This window comes from Solanum pennellii, chromosome 7 (assembly GCF_001406875.1).
Source record: "Solanum pennellii chromosome 7, SPENNV200".
In the NCBI taxonomy this organism is placed as follows: Eukaryota; Viridiplantae; Streptophyta; class Magnoliopsida; order Solanales; family Solanaceae; genus Solanum; species Solanum pennellii.
The window spans coordinates 74,435,332-74,457,396 of NC_028643.1; the positions used below are offsets into that span (position 1 = coordinate 74,435,332).

General features: G+C 33.7%; 2 protein-coding genes across 3 annotated transcripts; both read right to left on the reverse strand.

The window, feature by feature from the left end:
* Positions 1–2,391: 2,391 nt before the first annotated feature.
* Positions 2,392–14,924, reverse strand: LOC107024671 (protein DOWNY MILDEW RESISTANCE 6-like). 2 transcript variants are annotated; one of them, XM_015225661.2, is made up of 5 exons: positions 14,745–14,924; positions 3,871–4,038; positions 3,534–3,781; positions 3,131–3,455; positions 2,392–2,852 (listed from the first exon to the last, which is right to left on the reverse strand). In XM_015225661.2, the coding sequence occupies exons 1-5, from the start codon at positions 14,841–14,843 to the stop codon at positions 2,604–2,606; spliced, it is 1,089 nt and encodes a 362-aa protein (XP_015081147.2). In that variant the 5' UTR covers positions 14,844–14,924; the 3' UTR covers positions 2,392–2,603. The 2 variants fall into 2 exon arrangements, with proteins under 2 accessions (XP_015081147.2, XP_015081146.1); XM_015225660.2 differs by lacking the exons at positions 2,392–2,852; positions 3,131–3,455; positions 3,534–3,781; positions 3,871–4,038 and adding exons at positions 13,098–13,558; positions 13,837–14,161; positions 14,240–14,487 and having other exon boundaries at positions 14,577–14,924.
* A 4,508-nt stretch (positions 14,925–19,432) lies between these two features.
* Positions 19,433–21,755, reverse strand: LOC107024672 (protein DOWNY MILDEW RESISTANCE 6-like). Its single transcript, XM_015225662.2, has 4 exons — positions 21,459–21,755; positions 20,851–21,098; positions 20,252–20,576; positions 19,433–19,805 (listed from the first exon to the last, which is right to left on the reverse strand). The coding sequence occupies exons 1-4, from the start codon at positions 21,753–21,755 to the stop codon at positions 19,557–19,559; spliced, it is 1,119 nt and encodes a 372-aa protein (XP_015081148.1). The 3' UTR covers positions 19,433–19,556.
* Between the last annotated feature and the right edge of the window lie 310 nt (positions 21,756–22,065).

Below are 22,065 nucleotides of genomic sequence, written 5' to 3' on the forward strand. Positions count from 1 at the left end.
TCGAGAAATACGCCACTAACGGTCCTCGAATAATGGATAAATCCTAGGAGAGTAGAATCAAGAGATCAACAAAATTGTACCCGCAATCTATCTTGATCAATAAAATCATGTTTCTTCGTATTTTATTTGTGATTTTAATTTATTTTCTGTCACTTTAAAAAATTGTTGCAAACACACCTCATGAAGACAATTGCATAACAACTCATTGACAATATTGTGAATATCATAAGAATGGTTCACCAATAAAGTTTAACTTGGTGTGAGATCTTAGAAACACTTTCCTCATTGCATATTATAGAACGTAGCGACTGTTTCCTACTTATATTCAAGATTACTCCAGTAACCAGTTAACAATTCCATTAATTAAAGTTATGGAAATTTCATTATTCAAGCAAATCACAATAAAATGATTAATTATATAAATGAAACGTTGTAACATATATTATAGGGGACGAAGGAGAAATCACACAAAAATAAGCAGGATGAAAAACACTCATCAAATTTGTTAAAAAAAATACATAGTTGATGTAAGAACACAAGTAAATCAATATTTAGATTGTAATGTCAATATAAGCCACAAGTTGCTATACACACTCTTATACCAATAGCAATTATTTTCTTCTAGGCTAGCTCGGAAAACAATTAGTTCAAACAAAAATTGACATTGATTGTTGTAGTGATGCATAAAGTTGTGCTATTCAAGGCTATAATAATTTAATGAACCTCCTTAACCTGTGCAGATAGTGAAAACCAAATTATATTATTGTAGGAAAAAGCCATTGAAATCATGATTTCTTATATTTTTGGAGATATTGAAACCTAATTCAAGCATTTTTTCTCCTACTATTTTAAAAAGAAAAAACGTACATTGAAATCAATATGATAAAAAATACTAATAATATTAAGATGCTCACAGTCACCAACATATTCTTATGGATTAAGATAAAGTTTGCACATGATTTCACCAGATAAAGTGGTTATTAGCAAATGTATTCTCACAAATGTTTTCCTTTGTCATTTCGAAAAATTCAGTATTTGCGGAGTACTATAAAAGGGAGAGATAATTTTACTCAGCAGCTAAATATATAGTTTGTCTTCCTGTCCTGTAGGAATTATATTTTGTTGTCTGTGTTACTTTTGTAGAGCAGACTTCTTTAGTTCTGAGGAAATAGTTGAAATAGTTTCTTATCTTAAGACAGTGTGTCGTGTGACTCAATAATAATTGCATAGATCCGTCTAGCAAAAAGATGTGGAGAAAATTAGCGAGTCCAAAACTAAGAAGCACTGTGTGCTTGTTCATACGCTAGGCTATGGAGCCCGGTCCTGGTACAAAATTATAAGATCTTCAGGACATAATGTCACAGCTCTTGACTTGGAGTTCATGACTTCACTTCCTGCTGATCAAAAAAATAGTTCTTGTTGGCAGTAGCGTAGGTGGACTCGCCATTTCTAAAGCCATGGAAACCTTCCCTGAAAAGATTTCTGTTGCTGTATTTCTTAGTGGTCCAAATATCAGTGCATCTTCATTTCATGTCCGAGTTCGTCATTGTCTTACCTGCTTTCCTGCAGCCTACTTAAGCCCGGAGGAGAATGCTTGTTGTCAGCTTCTATTCTCTATTCCTATCCGAGTCTACCTTTTGGAGAAAACCTACCCCTTCCACGGTACCCACCATCAAACAAACTTATACTAATGAAAGTGAAGTAAATATGTCAATCTTGATCTCGCCTAACTCAGTGTACACTTGAGCCTTTTTCATGCAGGCAGTTCATGGATAGTATAAACATTAGGCTCGTCTACACTGAGGTACCATCAATTTTACATATTCTCAACTTTAATATGTTATGTTTGTTTTGAACTTTTACATATTTGAAACTAAATTTATATGTATATACTTCATTATAGAATAATACCTGAGAATCCTCCAACTACTGTCATCCTATATAGGTCCCAAATTCTTGGAAACTAATGCTTGCCATCTGAGCCCAACTGAGGTAAGCAAATCATAATAGTACTGTTACTGAAATTAATAACCAATTTGGAACTGATTTAAATTGGGGTTTTCCCTAGCTAGGATTTTGTGCTGGCAACTACATATTTATATAGTGTGGAGATAGTACTTTCAAGCAAAAGATATGGATTAGTTAAGCAAGCGTTCATTGTGCTGCTGAAAATGAAGCTCTGAAGAAGGAATTTTTCGCTAATGATGATTGAAAAGAACCCACTAGATGAAATGGAAGTGATCTAGGGGTCTGACCACACGACCATGATGTCTAAGCCCCAACAGCTTTATACTACTCTTCTTAGCATTGCCAACAATTACACTTCAGACCTTTCAATTTGATATTTCAATCATTTTCTTTCGATTGTAATTTCAGCGTTTGGAATTAGCATTAAAAAATTAAACAACCTCTATTTCCTGAAATTACTGGATTTTTTAGTTAAATTTGATATATTAATGGGAAGAGGATACATATGTTAATACTAATAACTTAAACTTCTAGATGAAATAATCACAAAGTTTAACTACTATGCACATTATCAAGCAGTGCTAAAGTTTTTTTACCGACATTATCTCTCTGCAAGGATTGACATATCCTCAAAATTAATTCTTGTTCAGAATCTCATCCAAGGTAACCTTCCCTCTCTTAGTAGTGCTTTGTTGGGCTCTAACATAGTCTTTGTAAACAATGGGTCGATACTTGCTTTCACTCTTCTCTTTGATAAGTGGGCTTGCAGGCTGAACTATTGTGTTCATTTGTGGACCATGACCCACTGCTATAGAGATCCGAGCCGCCTCCGCATTGACTACAACTCGATGCTCTGCGCTCTTGTACTTGCCATTACTCAATATCTGGAGAACATAATTCACTCAGTTTGTCTAATTTTGACTCAGCTCATCTTATTTAGTTCAAGCTAAGTAACCTACAAAATGACTTTGGAGGTGAGTGAACTTGAACTTGAACTTTTGACCCTACTTGCCTTATGCTCAATGAGACAATCGGAGTCAAGAGCTCAAGATCATTCATCGATAGGGTGTATTTTTAAACCGTCTTAGCTAATATATAATCCTTTAATGTCAAAGTATATTATAAGTTAAAGTGACAGGAAAAATAATGATGTGAGACTAACCTCCAAAAAATCTCCTAGATTGACAACAAAAGTGCCAGGGACATGGGGCACAGAGTACCATGTTTGATTGTGTTTAATTTGCAAGCCTGGAATGCCACTGTCCATTAAAATAGTGAGAGCACCCATATCTGAATGTGGAGCAAGTCCCAATGTCTTGTTTGGCTCAGGACATGTTGGATAATAATTTGCAACCATCATTTGAGTCCCTTCATCTCCAAGTGATTTCTTTATGTAATCTGGATCAAGCCCTAATCCTTGTGATATTGCACCAAATATTTTCATCGCAAGTTGCCAAACTTCCTTTAAGTACTCCTTTGTAACGTGCCTGTACAAATTGATTGATTAAGAAAAAATTGCAATATCAATTATATAAATGTATCTGATCATATCATCAAAAACTTACTTGTATGTGGGAGGATTATCTGGCCAAAAGTGATAGCTTTGTGGAACTAGACCACCATAGTGCCTGAAAAAGTCCCTCCAATGAAGGGCATACTTTCCGGTAGTGTTGAAGCTTGTTCCATATATAACTGGATCCATCACATTTTCTGAACAATATTTCATTTTCTCTTCTAATGGAAGATTGAAAAACTCTTGTATCACTTTTAGCATTTCATCCATGATAGAGCTCTTTATACCATGATTAGTCACCTGTAGAATATTTTAATGTGCATATGCTAAAAACTATAGTGTATTATTATTTTTATAAAAGAGAAAGAGTTGGGAAATTAATTACGTACCCTAAAGAATCCCCATTCAGCACAAGCAGAAGAGATGGCATGTATAGTTGATAGTCTTTGTTCATCAGGTCCATTGAGTCCACTCAAATCTATAACTGGAATTGAACCATCAATCGCCATCGATGGCCTTTCACCTTCTGGAATTGGCAAAACAAGCTGGGAAGGCACCTAGCCAAGCGTTACGTTGTTAGTCTTTGGGGCAATAGGCCTAGTGGCATTGTACATGCAGATTAAGCCAAAAATGTTTGGAATCTAGCTAACTGAAAAAGATGCTCTTTGAATGGGGTTTGACTCAATTTTTTAAACTCATTTAAAAACGAGACTTTTTAGCCCAGCCTCATTTAGTCTGTTGGCCTCGTAGGCCCAATTCGCAAGCCTCAAAGGTCATCCCGCGGGCTGTGTATTTTGAAAATACTTATTATATATATTTTTTAAATAGTGTTTTACTTGTTAAGATTCTGTCAATATATATTTTTAAAATATCAATATAAAATAATACTGTATTTTCTGCATATCTTTTATATGTTAGGATTACTAGTCCACTAAATCCTTTTATGGGAAAATTAGGAAAGTGGTCAACAATTCTAACATAATTATTTAAACATCTATAGTTTAGAAATATTAGTAAAATTGTCATGTGAACATTTTACAAAATATATTATGTATTCTAATTTAGTTTCTATTTTACCTCACCTTAATTAATGTTTTCCAACTCATTCTCACTCATGTGTTGTTGTTTTAAAAAAAAAAAAGTATTTTCTCTCTCACTAATTTCCCTCTTCCAATTCTTTTTCACCTTTGAACTCCCACTTCTGTCTTCGTTTCTTTCCGGATTTTGTTTTCTTCATAAATTGAAAAAAAAAATATATCTTTAGAGATATTCACAAACATTCACTAGATTAAGGTATGTATTTTTATCCGATTTTTAGGTTTGTTTATTGTGGGAATGTATGCACCCACCAAACATTTAAGGACCAGGTTCCTTGACTCAGCAAGAACAGTAACTAAAAGTTGCGTCCACTTGTTTCGATGGGACTAGGTCCTCAGCACATTTATAATAACGAACAATAAAATAAGTGTTGAAAATAAAGATTGAACAAGCAACTTTACGTGGAAACCTCCTTGCTCAAGGGAAGAAAACCACGACCTGTCTCAACAGGACTTTTCGAACTGCGTTTCACTAACCTTCTCGCAAGCAAAAGTAAAACATGTTTTACACCAAGAGACTAGCATGTTAATCTCTATGTTAAGTAATGTTTCCTATCACTTAACTGAGCCAGAGTATATACAACACTACCCACTATACTAACCCTCATTGATTTATATAGATTTTTCTAAGCGGATACGACACTGCCACTAAACCACCACCCTCTGGACGATTTAGATTTTGACTAAGCCTAGCAAAAATTAAAATAGGGGAGATTTGAGCAATAGGTCTAGTGTCATTGTACATGCAAATTAAGACAAAAATATTTGGAACCTAGCTAACCGAAAAAAAGATGCTCTTTGAATGGGGTTTGACTGAATTTTTTCAGCCCATTTAGAAACAAGAAGTTTTTAGCCCAGATTCATTTAGTCTATTGGCCTCGTAGGCCCAATTCGCAAGACTCAGCGGTCATCCCGCGGGCTGTGTATTTTAAAAATACTTATTATATATATTTTTTAAATAGTGTTTTACTTGTTAAGATTTTGTCGATAAATATTTTTAAAATATCAATATAAAATAATACTTTATTTTTAGGAAAACTTTCACATATAACCACTTAACAATAATTATACTCTTCATAGTTATTGTTTGATAACTACAATTTGTAGCTACATGTTTTTTGGAGGAGAGAGGTGAGCGAGAGAGAGGGGTAAAAGAGTGGGAAAAAGATGAATTGTATATGTATATTGGTTAGATAATTATATATTATACATATGTATTTGTTTATATGACAAGAGAGATTGGGAGAAGGAGGAGAGAGGCGAGTGAGACTGGAAGAGGGAGGAGAGAGGTGATTGAGATCGAGAGAGGCTAGCGAGAAAGAGCAGAGAGTGGGAGAGAGGTGAATTGTATATGTACTTAATTGTATATTATAATATGCAATATAATTGTATATATGACAAGCGAGATTGGGAGAGGCGAACGAGATTGACTTAGACTAAACAACAACAATGTTGCCCACTAAACCACCACCCTCTGGACGATTTAGATTTTGACAAAGCAACAACAATATTCCCCACAAAATCACCAAACTCTTGATGACTTAAACTTCTAGAAACAGAAATAAAATTTGAATCATTTATAGATTAGGATCAGATTTACAATGTAAGCACATAGACACAAAGTTGTAAATACAACAGACTCTTTAGCACTCCATCTGGTCCTTTGTTGATATGAGCAGCGTTCTTCTTTGAAGATGACCTTCACTTTTCAAACTTATGAATTTTCAGAGAAAATCCAAGTTTAATTTGTCAAATCTCGAATTTGTGTTTGTTGAAAAGAGATAATATAAATCACCACAAATTCGTTGAGACCATCCCATTGGTTGAAAGTCTGCTGTTGGACAATTTGTGCACCTACCGCATCAGAGGTGGCAGCTTTTCTAAGAGCTGTCTTGTCACCTTTTCATATCGCAGTCTAGCAGGGACCAGGTCCCCCGCAAACTTTTTTGTGAGTTCTTGAAAAGGTTTGTTGGCTGACTTCCTTCTTTGGATAAATGAATTCAATTGTTGTTTGTCATGTTGACTAAGTCAACCATAAAGAGTTATTGGCCGTTGGACAAATAAATGTGCCCATTCTGATTGGTGTTGTACGTTGACGCCTCACCAACCTATGACACGACAACTTTACAGTTGTACCCCATTATGCACTTGATGGAGCGAACTCTGCATGGGACCAGGTCCCTGCATTTGTAAGATATTGAAACATACAATCTCGTCCACTCTTCCTATTGGTGTAGGACACAACCTTTTTCACCTACCACCTGACATGACAACTTTACAATTGTACCCCATTTGTATCTGGACGAGAGCACTCTGTTAGGTAACAGGTCCTCACATTTGTGAGGATCATCAAAACACCTAGAATATAACATATAATGATTTTATATTTGTTTAAATCGTTCAGAATTTTTGTTTGACCAATTTCTTTTAAGGTTTGAAAACCGTAAAATCACTCTCTAGTAGTCGAATCTAAGAGGATTATAAGAGGTATCCAACTAGATCAATAATTATTTAGCGATATAAAATAGTAGACGTTTTGAAATAGAATAGTATTCATAATTCATTAAGTCTGCGTATTGATATAAAATAGTATTGTCAGTGTCTATGGATATTGTGGATTTGTTAGTATAGATATTGTATTCCTTAATTTTATTTTTAATTTTTTTTTGTATTTGTGGACATTCTGTTAGTTTTGATAATATATCCACATACTTGGACTCATCATATCTATGCATTCTTTTTCTACTTGTGGGTATTGTAGAAGTATTGTTTGTATCCAGTCAATTCAAGATACATATTACTTCATATATATAGTTGTATTCATTTTTTAAGAAATAGTGATGTTATTTCATATTGTATTCATGTTTTATTATTTGATAGTTTTGTATTCATTATGTTACATCTGTTTGTATGTATTTTGTGTGCAGTATATATAGTTTGTTCTTTGATAAAACATGTTTCGGTCAGTATATGAGAATTAAGTATTAGTTGACTGTTAAATCATTAATTTATTTGGATATTTTGACATGAAATTTTTTGAAATATCCTAAGTAATTATAATGTTTTTGAAAGACGAGACAGAGTTTTACTATTGCACAAGTGAATACAGATTCATATTTGGGTTTGGTGGATAAAAAATCAGAAAATGAAACATAGCAAACGGAGAAGAAGGAAAAGAAGAAAGAGAGCGTGAGATAAGAAGGTTGCAAATATTGTGTATTCGTATTAATTTTTGTTTGTCAAATATTTTCTTTTACTCAACATTAGTATTTTTATTAAGAACATTGTATTTCTTTTTAGTTTGTCGTCAAATCAACAGGTATGCCAAATGAATTTGTATTTTCTTAAGCGTTGATGTATCCTATATATTTCACAGTCAATTTGTATATTTTTTTTGAATATTGTATTCTTTCTCAGAAGATTATATTATTTCCACTATGTATTCTATTTTCTTCTAAAATATTGTATTCTTTCTTAAATCGTATTTATATATAATGATTAGATCATAGTGGGATGCAATCAATAATATTTATAATACAAATAATAAAAAATAAATATATTTGATAATCAGGTAATACAAGTTTGATCATTCTTTTAGTTTTCACTATGAAAGTAAAATACATACATAACTCAATGGAGAATTGAAAGTCGTTAATCATGATGAGGAAGACGACAGAATTTGTCTATTTTAGTCTCATAATTTGTAAGGTAAGTAATAACATAGTTTCAACACTATTTACTTAATTGAAAGATTCTCTTCCCTAATTTTCTCTTATTTGTTATTTCCTTAGTTGTACTTTATTCAGTTAAATCAAAGAGAGAAAAAAAGCATAAATTAACAATATAACAAACTAAAATATTGACAATTTAAATAAATATTGAAAGTATGGCTAATGGGTCCTATTAAATTTTAAAATATTGACATTTTGATAATCTCCCTTTTTTTATTTGCACAAGTTCATTGTTCCATTATAACTGTGAAGCATTGAATTTTTTTTACTTTTGTTTTTATGCCTAACTTTTCACTTCTCCTTTGCTGTTTTGTTTATGAAAATAGTTATCATGTAATGCTTTTTTGCTCGGATGAATCTTATGAATGTTGCACTTATCTATTATGTATTTGTTTTGAAAATTTTCACTCGTGAATGAATTTATGTATGTATTGATGTCGTGTTCATCGGACATCAATGTTCATATCCATTTTGTGAGGAAAATGTATCCCATATCGGTGCTCAATACTACTCCCAAAATATGTTGGCTCTTATGTTTTAAAAACATATTGATTCTGTGGTTTTGAGATTAGTGCTCAAAATACTTAGTTCAAAGCTATCTTGGAACTCATAGTTTCCGTGCTTGATTTTTTTAGAAAGCTATAGTTCATTTTCGAGAACTTGTCCTAAGGCTCCTTGTAAATCAAAGTTTCCTTACTAGTTAAATGTTAATACATTTAAGTCTCTTTAGGAATACTTAGTCCCGTATACCTTTGAAGAAAAGAACTTCAACTCACTCTTTACTTAGCTTGAATCTTGAGTCTTAACAAAGTTAAAATGTTTAGATAAGACTATTGAAAACTTACTTTAACTTACTTTTTAGCTTTAGACTTGACTTCTTAACTTCCTTAACTTTGATCTTAACTTTCCTTGAATTGAATTATGGATTCAAGGTTATCATTTGAGTTCTTTGATGATTTCTAGATGTTTAGAAATCATTTGAAGTAATTAGAATCATTGGAAGATGTTAATGTACCTTGGAAGGACTTAAAAGGACTAAACTACGAAAACTGAATGAAAAACGCCGGGTTGGGCGTACTGGTGGCGCGCCGCCCCAGCCTCAGTTGATTGAGGGTTAGTTCTGGCGCACTGGTGGCGCACCACGCCAGGCCCCAATTGACTGAGGCCAACTTCTGGCGCACTACAGGAGCGAGCGCCTAGCTTGCCCAGGTGCGTCTGATGGATTTTTCAATTCGTTTTCAAATTCCAAAATGCCTAAACCTCCATAGTTCTATCCCCAAACCCTTAGGATCATCAATACTATCAGTACCCAACACATCTAACTAAAAAACGACATTCAAACTACTAATCAACATCAATGGGTATTCAATCAACTCAACCAAAAAGGGATTGGACAAGATTTATCAAGAGCTCACTTCAAATCATATGAACAACTCCAAAACAACAAAACTGAAGCAAGATTGATGTGTGGATGTATTAATCCAACATGAAAGATCTCATATCTCTGTAGGGATCACCCCTACGAATTTCACTCGACGATCTTGGCGATCTTGATGAATTCTTGAACTTTTCTCCCTTTTTCTTCTTCTCTTCTCTTTTCTCCCAAGCCATAAGTGTGAATACTTTTCTAAAACTGACTTAAGACTTACTTTTACCCCTAATAAACCTTTAAAACGAATAAGGAATTAGTTTGGTGAAATGACAAGTTTACCATTACTAAAATCCGGATTGGGACCTTCCTCAATCCAATAGCTCAACTTTCGATAGACATATCTCCCTAATACGATATCGAAAATGCGCAAACTCGACAACACAAGAAAGATATCTCCCAAAGGCTATCCAAACATATAAAGAACTGACTCTAACTCATCCTGAGCTAGAAGTTGTGACCGTTTGAAAATGACCAAAACTCACTTTTTACACTTGGGAATTTTTCCAGATTTTTCCTATTCTTTCCAAAAATGATAAATTTTAGAATCTTAGCTTATTCTTATCTATTACGAGTTACGACATGCCTACATATATTTACAAAAAGAAAATCTATCATAACATAAATAATGTGTTAGGACAAGAGGATGCAATCGACAATACTATGATTTTATCAAAATTATAGCAGAGTATATTTGCTTAACAATTCTAAACAGGAGAATCAAAATAAATCACGAATGCGACATGAACAAGAGTACTAAAATTAACAACTGAATCTACACGGAAGCCAAATGTTTTAAATGTGAGTTTGTTTTGAATGCAACTAAAGCTATGACTATAAGTGTGAGCTTGTAATCGTTGTTGGTTCGAAAACTAGATAAATTCTCATAATTTATGGCAAGACAAGATTGCTGCAAAGAAAAGTGACTCACAGTCAAGTACCTTATTAACATAAATGTCAATTACCTTACTAACATAAAGTAATTCTTTATTTTCTTAAACTCCATATCATGTCAAAATATGTCAAACAAATTAAAATGGAGAAAATAACATACTACTAGTAAATTAAAAACAAACTAAATTGAAATAATGGCTAGACTTCAGTGACTAAAACTTCTAAAGTTGGCTTAATTGCTAAAGCACCGCATGAAGACAATTGCATAACAACTCATTAACAATATTGTGAATATTATAAGAATGGTTCGCCAATAAAGTTTAACTGGTGTGAGAGCTTAGGAAAACTTTCCTCATTGCATATTATAGAACTTAGCGACTGTTTCCTACTTACATTCAAGATTACTCCAGTAACCAGTTAACAAATCCATTAATTAAAGTTATGGCAATTTCATTATTCAAGCAAATCACAATAAAATGACTAAATATATAGATGAAATGTTGTAACATATATATCATAGGGGACGAAAGCGAAATCAAACAAAAATAAGCAGGATGAAAAACACTCATCAAATTTGTTAAAAAAAAAACATAGTTGATGTAAGAAGACAAGTAAATCAATATTGAGATTGTAATGTCAATATAAGCCACAAGTTGCTATACACATTCTTATACCAATAGAAGTTATTTTCTTCTAGGCTAGCTCGGAAAACAATTAGTTCAAACAAAAATTGACATTGATTGTTGTAGTGATGCATAAAGTTGTGCTATTCAAGGCTATAATAATTTAAACCTGTGCAGATAGTGAAAACCAAATTATATTATTGTAGGAAAAAGCCATTGAAATCACGATTTCTTATATTTTTGGAGATATTGAAACCTAATTCAAGCATTTTTTCTCCTACTATTTTGAAAAGAAAAAACGTACATTGAAATCAATATGATAAAAAATACTAATAATATTAAGATGCTCACAATCACCAACATATTCTTATGGATTAAGATAAAGTTTGCACATGATTTCACCATATAAAGTGGTTATTAGCACATGTATTCTCACAAATGTTTTCCTTCGTCATTTCGAAAAATTCAGTATTTGCGGAGTACTATAAAAGGGAGAGATAATTTTACTCAGCAGCTAAATATATAGTTTGTCTTCCTGTCCTGTAGGAATTATATTTTTTTGTCTGTGTTACTTTTGTAGAATAGACTTGTTTAGTTCTGAGGAAACATTTTACATAGTTGAAATAGTTTCTTATCTTAAGACAGTGTGTAGTGTGACTCAATAATAATTGCATAGATCCGTCTAGCAAAAAGATGTGGAGAAAATTGGCGAGTCTAAAGCTAAGAAGCACCCTGTGCTTGTTCATACGCTAGGCCATGGAACCTGGTCCTGGTACAAAATTATAAGATCTTCAGGACATAATGTCACAGCTCTTGACTTGGAGTTCATGACTTCGCTTCCTGCTGATGAAAAAATAGTTCTTGTTGGCAATAGTGTTGGTGGACTCGCCATTTCTAAAGCCATGGAAACCTTCCCTGAAAAGATTTCTGTTGCTGTATTTCTTAGTGGTCCAAATATCAGTGCATCTTCATTTCATGTCCGAGTTGGTCATTGTCTTACCTGCTTTCCTGCAGCCTACTTAAGCCCGAAGGAGAATGCTTGTTGTCAGCTTCTATTCTCTATTCCTATCCGAGTCTACCTTTTGGAGAGAACCTACCCCTTCCACGGTACCCACCATCAAACAAACTTATACTAATGAAAATAAAGTAAATATGTCAATCTTGATCTCGCCTAACTCAGTGTACACTTGAGCCTTTTTCATGCAGGCAGTTCATGGATTGTATAAACATTAGGCTCGTCTACACTGAGGTACCATCAATTTTCCATATTCTCAACTCTAATATGTTAGGTTTGTTTTGAACTTTTACCTATTTGAAACTAAATTTATATATATATATATATACTTCATTATAGAATAATACCTGAGAATCCTCCAACTACTGTCATCCTATATAGGTCCCAAATTCTTGGAAACTAATGCTTGCCATCTGAGCCCAACTGAGGTAAGCAAATCATAATAGTACTGTTACTGAAATTAATAACCAATTTGGAACTGATTTAAATTGGGGTTTTCCCTAGCTAGGATTTTGTGCTGGCAACTACATATTTATACAGTGCGGAGATAGTACTTTCAAGCAAAAGATATGGATTAGTTAAGCAAGCGTTCATTGTGCTGCTGAAAATGAAGCTCTGAAGAAGGAATTTTTCGCTAATGATGATTGAAAAGAACCCACTAGATGAAATGGAAGTGATCTAGGGGTCTGACCACACGACCATGATGTCTAAGCCCCAACAGCTTTATACTACTCTTCTTAGCATTGCCAACAATTACACTTCAGACCTTTCAATTTGATATTTCAATCATTTTCTTTCGATTGTAATTTCAGCGTTTGGAATTAGCATTAAAAAATTAAACAACCTCTATTTCCTGAAATTACTGGATTTTTTAGTTCAATTTGATTCATCAATGGGAAGACGATACATATGTTAATACTGATGACTTAAACTTCTAGATGAAATAATCACAAAGTTTAACTACTATGCACATTATCAAGCAGTGCTAAAGTTTTTTTACCGACATTATCTCTCTGCAAGGATTGACATATCCTCAAAATTAATTCTTGTTCAGAATCTCATCCAAGGTAACCTTCCCTCTCTTAGTAGTGCTTTGTTGGGCTCTAACATAGTCTTTGTAAACAATGGGTCGATACTTGCTTTCACTCTTCTCTTTGATAAGTGGGCTTGCAGGCTGAACTATTGTGTTCATTTGTGGACCATGACCCACTGCTATAGAGATCCGAGCCGCCTCCGCATTGACTACAACTCGATGCTCTGCGCTCTTGTACTTGCCATTACTCAATATCTGGAGAACATAATTCACTCAGTTTGTCTAATTTTGACTCAGCTCATCTTATTTAGTTCAAGCTAAGTAACCTACAAAATGACTTTGGAGGTGAGTGAACTTGAACTTGAACTTTTGACCCTACTTGCCTTATGCTCAATGAGACAATCGGAGTCAAGAGCTCAAGATCATTCATCGATAGGGTGTATTTTTAAACCGTCTTAGCTAATATATAATCCTTTAATGTCAAAGTATATTATAAGTTAAAGTGACAGGAAAAATAATGATGTGAGACTAACCTCCAAAAAATCTCCTAGATTGACAACAAAAGTGCCAGGGACATGGGGCACAGAGTACCATGTTTGATTGTGTTTAATTTGCAAGCCTGGAATGCCACTGTCCATTAAAATAGTGAGAGCACCCATATCTGAATGTGGAGCAAGTCCCAATGTCTTGTTTGGCTCAGGACATGTTGGATAATAATTTGCAACCATCATTTGAGTCCCTTCATCTCCAAGTGATTTCTTTATGTAATCTGGATCAAGCCCTAATCCTTGTGATATTGCACCAAATATTTTCATCGCAAGTTGCCAAACTTCCTTTAAGTACTCCTTTGTAACGTGCCTGTACAAATTGATTGATTAAGAAAAAATTGCAATATCAATTATATAAATGTATCTGATCATATCATCAAAAACTTACTTGTATGTGGGAGGATTATCTGGCCAAAAGTGATAGCTTTGTGGAACTAGACCACCATAGTGCCTGAAAAAGTCCCTCCAATGAAGGGCATACTTTCCGGTAGTGTTGAAGCTTGTTCCATATATAACTGGATCCATCACATTTTCTGAACAATATTTCATTTTCTCTTCTAATGGAAGATTGAAAAACTCTTGTATCACTTTTAGCATTTCATCCATGATAGAGCTCTTTATACCATGATTAGTCACCTGTAGAATATTTTAATGTGCATATGCTAAAAACTATAGTGTATTATTATTTTTATAAAAGAGAAAGAGTTGGGAAATTAATTACGTACCCTAAAGAATCCCCATTCAGCACAAGCAGAAGAGATGGCATGTATAGTTGATAGTCTTTGTTCATCAGGTCCATTGAGTCCACTCAAATCTATAACTGGAATTGAACCATCAATCGCCATCGATGGCCTTTCACCTTCTGGAATTGGCAAAACAAGCTGGGAAGGCACCATTTTCATCTTCTTAGAATTGTCAACTAAGTACTTTACACCTTTTTTGTAATCAATTTCCATAGTAGGAAAAGGAGAAGAAGTAACTATTAGAGCCATTAACTTGGCTGTTGGATGAGATGGGCTTTATTGATCAAGTTTTTCGGAAGAAACGATGCTCTTTCACTACTTTTTCTTTGCCAAGCGTTACGTTGTTAGTCTTGGGAGCAATAGGCCTAGTGGCATTGTACATGCAGATTAAGCCAAAAATGTTTGGAACCTAGCTAACTGAAAAAGATGCTCTTTGAATGGGGTTTGACTCAATTTTTTACACCCATTTGAAAACGAGACTTTTTAGCCCAGCCTCATTTAGTTTGTTGGCCTCGTAGGCCCAATTCGCAAGCCTCAAAGGGCATCCCGCGGGCTGTGTATGTTAAAAATACTTATTATATATATTTTTTAAATAGTGTTTTACTTGTTAAGATTCTGTCATATTTTTAAAATATTAATATAAAATAATACTGTATTTTCTGCATATCTTTTATATGTTAGGATCACTAGTCCACTAAATCCTTTTATGGGAAAATTAGGAAAGTGGTAATCAACAATTCTAACATAATTATTTAAACATCTATAGTTTAGAAATATTAATAAAATTGTCAAAATGTGAATATTTTACAAAATATATTATGTATTCTAATTTAGTTCCTATTTACCTCACCTTAATTAAAGTTTTCCAACTCATTCTCACTCATGTGTTGTTGTTTTTTTTATTAAAAAAAAGTATTTTCTCTCTCACTAATTTCCCTCTTCCAATTCTTTTTCACCTTTCAACTCTCACTTCTGTCTTCGTTTCTTTCTGAATTTTGTTTTCTTCATAAATTGAAAAAAAATATATCTTTAGAGATATTCACAAACATTCACTAGATTAACGTATGCATTTTTATCCGATTTTTAGGTTTGTTTACTGTGGGAATGTATGCACCCACCAATCAGTCAAGGACCAGGTTCCTTGACTCAGCAATAACAATAACTAAAATTTGCGTCCACTTGTTTCGATGGGACTAGCTCCTCACACAGTTATAATAACGAACAGTAAAATAAGTGTTGAAAATAAAGATTGAACAAGCAACTTAACGTGGAAACCTCCTTGCTCAAGGGAAGAAAACCACGACCTGTTGCAACAGGACTTTTCGAACTGCGTTCCACTAACCTTCTCACAAGCAAAAGTAAAACCTATTTTACACCAAGAGACTAGCCTGTTAATCTCTCTGTTAAGTAATGTTTCCTATCACTTAACTGAGCCAGAGTAGATACAACACTACCCACTATACTAACCCTCATCGATTTACATAGATTTTTCTAAGCGGATACCACACCGCCCACTAAACTACCATCCTCTGGACAATTTAGATTTTGACTAAGCCTAGCGAAAATTAAAATAGGGGAGATTTGAGCAATAGGCCTAGTGTCATTGTTCATGCAGATTAAGCCAAAAATATTTGGAACCTAGCTAACCGAAAAAACGATGCTCTTTGAATGGGGTTTGACTCAATTTTTTTAGCCCATTTAGAAACAAGAAGTATTTAGCCCAACTTCATTTAGTCTATTGGCCTCGTAGGCCCAATTCGCAAGCCTCAGCGGTCATTCCACGGGCTGTGTATTTTAAAAATACTTATTATATATATTTTTTAAATAGTGTTTTACTTGTTAAGATTTTGTCAATAAATATTTTTAAAATATCAATATAAAATAATACTGTATTTTTTAGGGAAACCTTCACATATAGCCACTTAACAATAATTAATTACTCTTCATAGTTATAGTTTGATAATTACAATTTGTAGCTACATGTTTTATGGAGGAGAGAGGTGAGCGAGAGAGAGGGGGAAAAGAGTGGGAGAAAGGTGAATTGTATATGTATATTGATTAGATAATTGTATATTATACATATGTATTTGTATATATGACAAGAGAGATAAAGAGAAGGAGGACAGAGACGAGTGAGACTGGAGAGGGAGGAGAGAGATGATCGAGATCGAGAGAGGGCAGAGAGTGGGAGAGAGGTGAATTGTATATGTACTTAATTGCATATAATTGTATATTATACATATGCAATATAATTGTATATATGACAAGCAAGATTGGGAGATCGAGGGAGAGGCGAACGAGATTGACTTAGACTAAACAACAACAATGTTGCCCACTAAATTACCAAACTCTAGATGACTTAGACTTCTAGAAACCGAACAAGATCTGAATCCTTTATAGATTAGGAGCAGATTTACAACGTAAGCACATAGACACAAAGCTGTAAATACAACAAGACTCTTTAGCACTCCATCTAGTCCTTTGTTGATATGATCAGCGTTCTTCTTTGAAGATGACCTTCACTTTTCAAGCTTATGAATTTTCAAAGAAAATCCAAGTTTAATTTGTCAAATCTTGAATTTGTGTTTGTTGAAAAGAGATAATATAAATCACCACAAATTCGTTGAGACCATCCCATTGGTTGAAAGCCTGCTGTTGGAAAATTTGTGCACCTACCGCATCAGAGGTGGCAACTTTTCTGACAACTATCTTGTCACCTTTTTATATCGGAGTCTAGCAGGGACCAGGTCCCTTGCAAACTTCTTTGTGAGTTCTTGAAAAGTTTTGTTGGCTGACTTCCTTCTTTAGATAAATGAATTTAATTGTTGTTTGTCATGTTGACTAAGTCAACCATAAAGAGTTATTGACCGTTGAACAAACAAATGTGTCCATTCTAATTGGTGTTGTACGCTGACGCCTCACCAACCTCTGACACGACAACTTTACAGTTGTGCCCCATTATGCACTTGATGGAGCGAACTCTGCATTGGACCAGGTCCCTGCATTTGTTAGATATTGAAACATATAATCTCATTCACTCTTCCTATTGGTGTAGGACACTGCTTTTTTCACCTACCACCTGACATGACAACTTTACAGTTGTACCCTATTTGTATCTGGACGAGAGCACTCTGTTAGGGACCAGGTCTCCGCATTTGTGAGGATCATCAAAACACCTAGAATATAACATATATGATTTTTTATTTGTTTAAATCGTTCAGAATTTTTGTTTAACCAATTTCATTTAATGTTAGAAAACCGTAAAATCACTCTCAAGTGGTCGAATCTAAGAGGATTACAAGAGGTATCCAACTTAATCAATAATTATTTAGCGATATAAAATAGTAGGCGTGTTGAAATTGAATAGTATTCATAATTCATTAAGTATGCGTATTGATATAAAATAGTATTCACTGTCTATGGACATTGTGGATTTGTTAGTATACATATTGTATTCCTTAATTTTATTTTTAATTTTCTTTTTGTATTTGTGGACATTCTCTTAGTCTTTGATAATATACTCACATACTTGGACTCATCATATCTATGCATCCTTTTGCACTTCTCCTTTATTGTCTTGTTTATGAAAATGATTATCATGTAATGATTTTTTGTTCGGATGAATCTTATGAATGTTGCACTTGGCTATTATGTATTTATTTTGTAAATATTCACTGAAATATGTATAATTTGTGAATGAATTTATGTATGTATTGGTGTCATGTTCATCAAACATCAACGTTCGTATCCTTTATGTAAGGAAAATGTAGTCTGTTTTTTGGTCGAAGGGTCAACCCGTCCCGACCTGTGGCCCGCTGGGGGCTGGGTTGAGTTGTTATTTAATAGAACCTTTAATTAAAAGGGTCAGTCCATCCCAATCCATTTAACTCTCTAACCCGTTAGGGTTGGATTGGGTTGGGTCAACCCATTTTGACAGCTATGTCCACAAGTAGGTAAGTGGGGTCTCCCTAGAAATTTTGAAAAGATATCACAACATAAGAAAATCAAAGCCAAAAACAATAAATACGTCTCAAATCAACAGATGCATGGCATGTCAAGTGTATCAATGTATGAATATATAACAAATTACATCATTTTGATGTTAACACCTGATGATACAGATAAAAATTTATAGAAGATCAACGTAGTCACGGGGTCCATTGATAAGACCTTGTTAGGATAATATATATATATATATATATATATATATATTATACACTCTATGGTTTACTCTTATTTGGAATTTCTGTCCTCTTTCCAATTTTTATTTTCGTCATCTGATTTCCTACTTCATCATCTTCCTTTGGTTATTCAAAGTGATACAAATTAAAGCATCTTCTACTATACTAGTACAATTATTAGTAATATAACTTTTGTCCATCTAATTACCTTTACATATATGAAAAGAAATTAGGAATAATTGGTACAACCCACAACACTACATTATATCTACGTATCTAAGTTTTTATGTTTTCAATCACAGAATTTACCTAAGTGTTTAAAAACTTAGTATACAACAGTATACACTCGATATATAGCATTATACACAACGGCTTTATACTACTCTTCTCAACATTGCCAACAAGTATGTATACCTGAGACCTCTCAATTTGATATTTCAATCATTTTGTTTACATAATAATTTCAGCTTTTGGAATTAGTATCAATAAACAACCTCTATTTCCTGAAATTACTGAAATTTTTTAGTTCAATTTGATTTAATCTCATCAATGGGATGACGATACAGATGTTAATATTGATAACTTAAACTGTTAGATGAGATAACCACAAAATTAAACACTGCTTACACAAGACGATAGTAGCATTTAGTGGAATGCATGTGGTAGGATGTACTTTGGCAAACCAAGAAGCTAGGGCACAAGTCTAGCCTTCTCAATCACTATAACAAAAACAACGTTTAGCGACAATAAGTATACACATTAACAAAAAGTGCTAAAAGTTTTACATGTTGTTCATTATCTCATGCAAGGCACTCTTCCCTCTTTTAATAGTGCTTTGTTGGCCTCTAATATAGTCTTTGTAAACAATGGGCCGATACTTGCTTTCACTCTTTTCTTTGATAAGTGGGCTTGCAGGCTGAACTATCGCATTCATTTCTGGGCCGTGACCCACTGCTATAGAGATCCGAGCCGCCTCCGCATTGACTACTGCTCGATGCTCTACGCTCTTGTATTTCCCATTGCTCAATACCTGAGAAGATAATTCACTCAATTTGTCTAAATTTGATATATAAGTGAGCTTGCAGGCTGATTTACACAAATTATATGAACCATAGAATTTTTTTTTAAAAAGTCTCTTTTTAATTAAATAAATTATAAGAAGAGTAAAGAAATTGGAACTTATATGTAGAAGTGGCAAGGTTGAGTTATAATAAACCCATTTAGCCATTTTGACTCATCTCATCTCATTTCAAGTATCCTACAAAATGATTTTGGAGGCAAGTGGTCTTGAACATTTGATCCTACTTGTTGCCTATGCTAAATCAGACAAGCGGGGTCAAAAGCTCAAAATCATTCATTTCTAAGTTCATTGGATGTAATTTCGTGTATTTTAATTAAATCGTTCTAGACAATCATTTTATCTCACTATCAAAGTATATAAGTTAAATTGACGAAAGCAAAAATAATGACACTAACCTCCAAATAATCTCCTAGATTGACAACAAAAGTGCCAGGTATACTAGGGACAGAATACCATATATGATTGTGTTTAATTTGCAAGCCAGGAATGCCATTGTCCATCAAAATAGTGAGACCGCCATGATCTGAATGTGGAGCTAGTCCCAATGTCTTATTTGGCTCAGGACATGCTGGATAATAATTTGCAGCTATTATTTGAGTCCCTTCATCTCCAAGTGACCTCTCTATGTAATTTGGATCAAGCCCTAATCCCTCTGATATTGCACCAAATATTTTTATAGCAAGTTGCCAAACTTCCTTTAAGTACTCCTTTGCAATGTGCCTTCACACATGCATATACATGTACAAAATTGATTGTAAGAATTCACTTATTCCAAAAATTAAAAATACCTGACTTGAATGATCTTGTATTAAAAGCTAAATTAGCCAAAGATATGAGTCACAATTTTTTACTATAGAGACTCCGCAAGGCCCAAATTTTTTTTAAATATTTTTGTCCGATAGTAATTTCAGGTAATATTGCATGCATGTAATGTAGGCTTAGCCGTTTTAAAACCATAGGAAAATATTAAGCATGATGATATATAATTACTTACTTGTAGGTAGGAGGATTATCTGGCCAAAGGTGATAGCTTTGTGGAACTAGACCACCATAGTGCCTCAAAAAGTCCCTCCAATGGAGGTTATGCTTTCTGGTTGTGTTCAAGCTTGTACCATATCTTACTGGATCCATCACATTTTCTGAATAATATCTCATTTTCTCTTCTAATGGAAGATTGAAAAATTCTTCTATCACTTTAAGCATTTCATCCATGATAGAGCTCTTTATACCATGATTAGTCACCTGTAAAATTTGCAACTACATATTTATGTTTTAAAAAGATTTGATTAAATAATTTTAATCATAAATAAATATGTAAAGATTTTGCACTATATATTATATCATATACATGCTTGGACAAAGGATTCATTTTTTAAAATCATAGTATTAAAATCAGTTCATCCTGACTATTCTATGTTATATTGTCCACGCTTCAGACGTACAAGATACATGGATGTTTATTCTCCCATATTGGTTGTGGGGATGTTTGTTTCGTCTCCTTATATGCTCTTGCACTATCCTCCACTCAATATTAATCCACAAGTACATTAAGCTTAAAATTGAAAATATAATGCAAGAAAGAGTTGGGAAAGTTAAAGTTACCCTAAAGAACCCCCAATAGGCACATGCAGAAGTAATGGCATGTATAGTTGATAGTCTTTGTTCATCAGGTCCATTAAGTCCACTCATATCTATAATTGGAATTGAACCATCAATCGCCATCGATGGCCTTTCACCTTCTGGAATTGGCAAAACAAACTCCAAAGGCAGCATTTTCATGTTCTTTGAATTGTCAACTAAGTACTTTACACCTTTTTTGTAATCAATTTGAGTAGTAATAGTATTAGTTAAAATGCTAGTGGAGATTGAGGGAGAAGGAGAAGAAGTAATTAGAGCCATTAACTTGGCTGTTGTATGAGATGGGGCTTTATTTTTTGTGTTTTTGATCAAGTTTTTCTTTGCCACGTGTTGTTGGTCTTTAAAGCAATAGGCCTAGTGGCATTGTACATGCAGATTAAGCCAAAAATTTGGAACCTAGCTAACGCAAGTCACGATGCTCTTTCACTAGTTTTTCTTTTTTTCACGGAGTATCTATATTAAAATTCAATTATTCTGAATTCGTGTCGTGTAGAATCCAATTCGGAGGGAAGTTATCACTATTAAAAATATTTTCATACTCAAAGTTCGAACTTAAAAATTTAAACTTAGA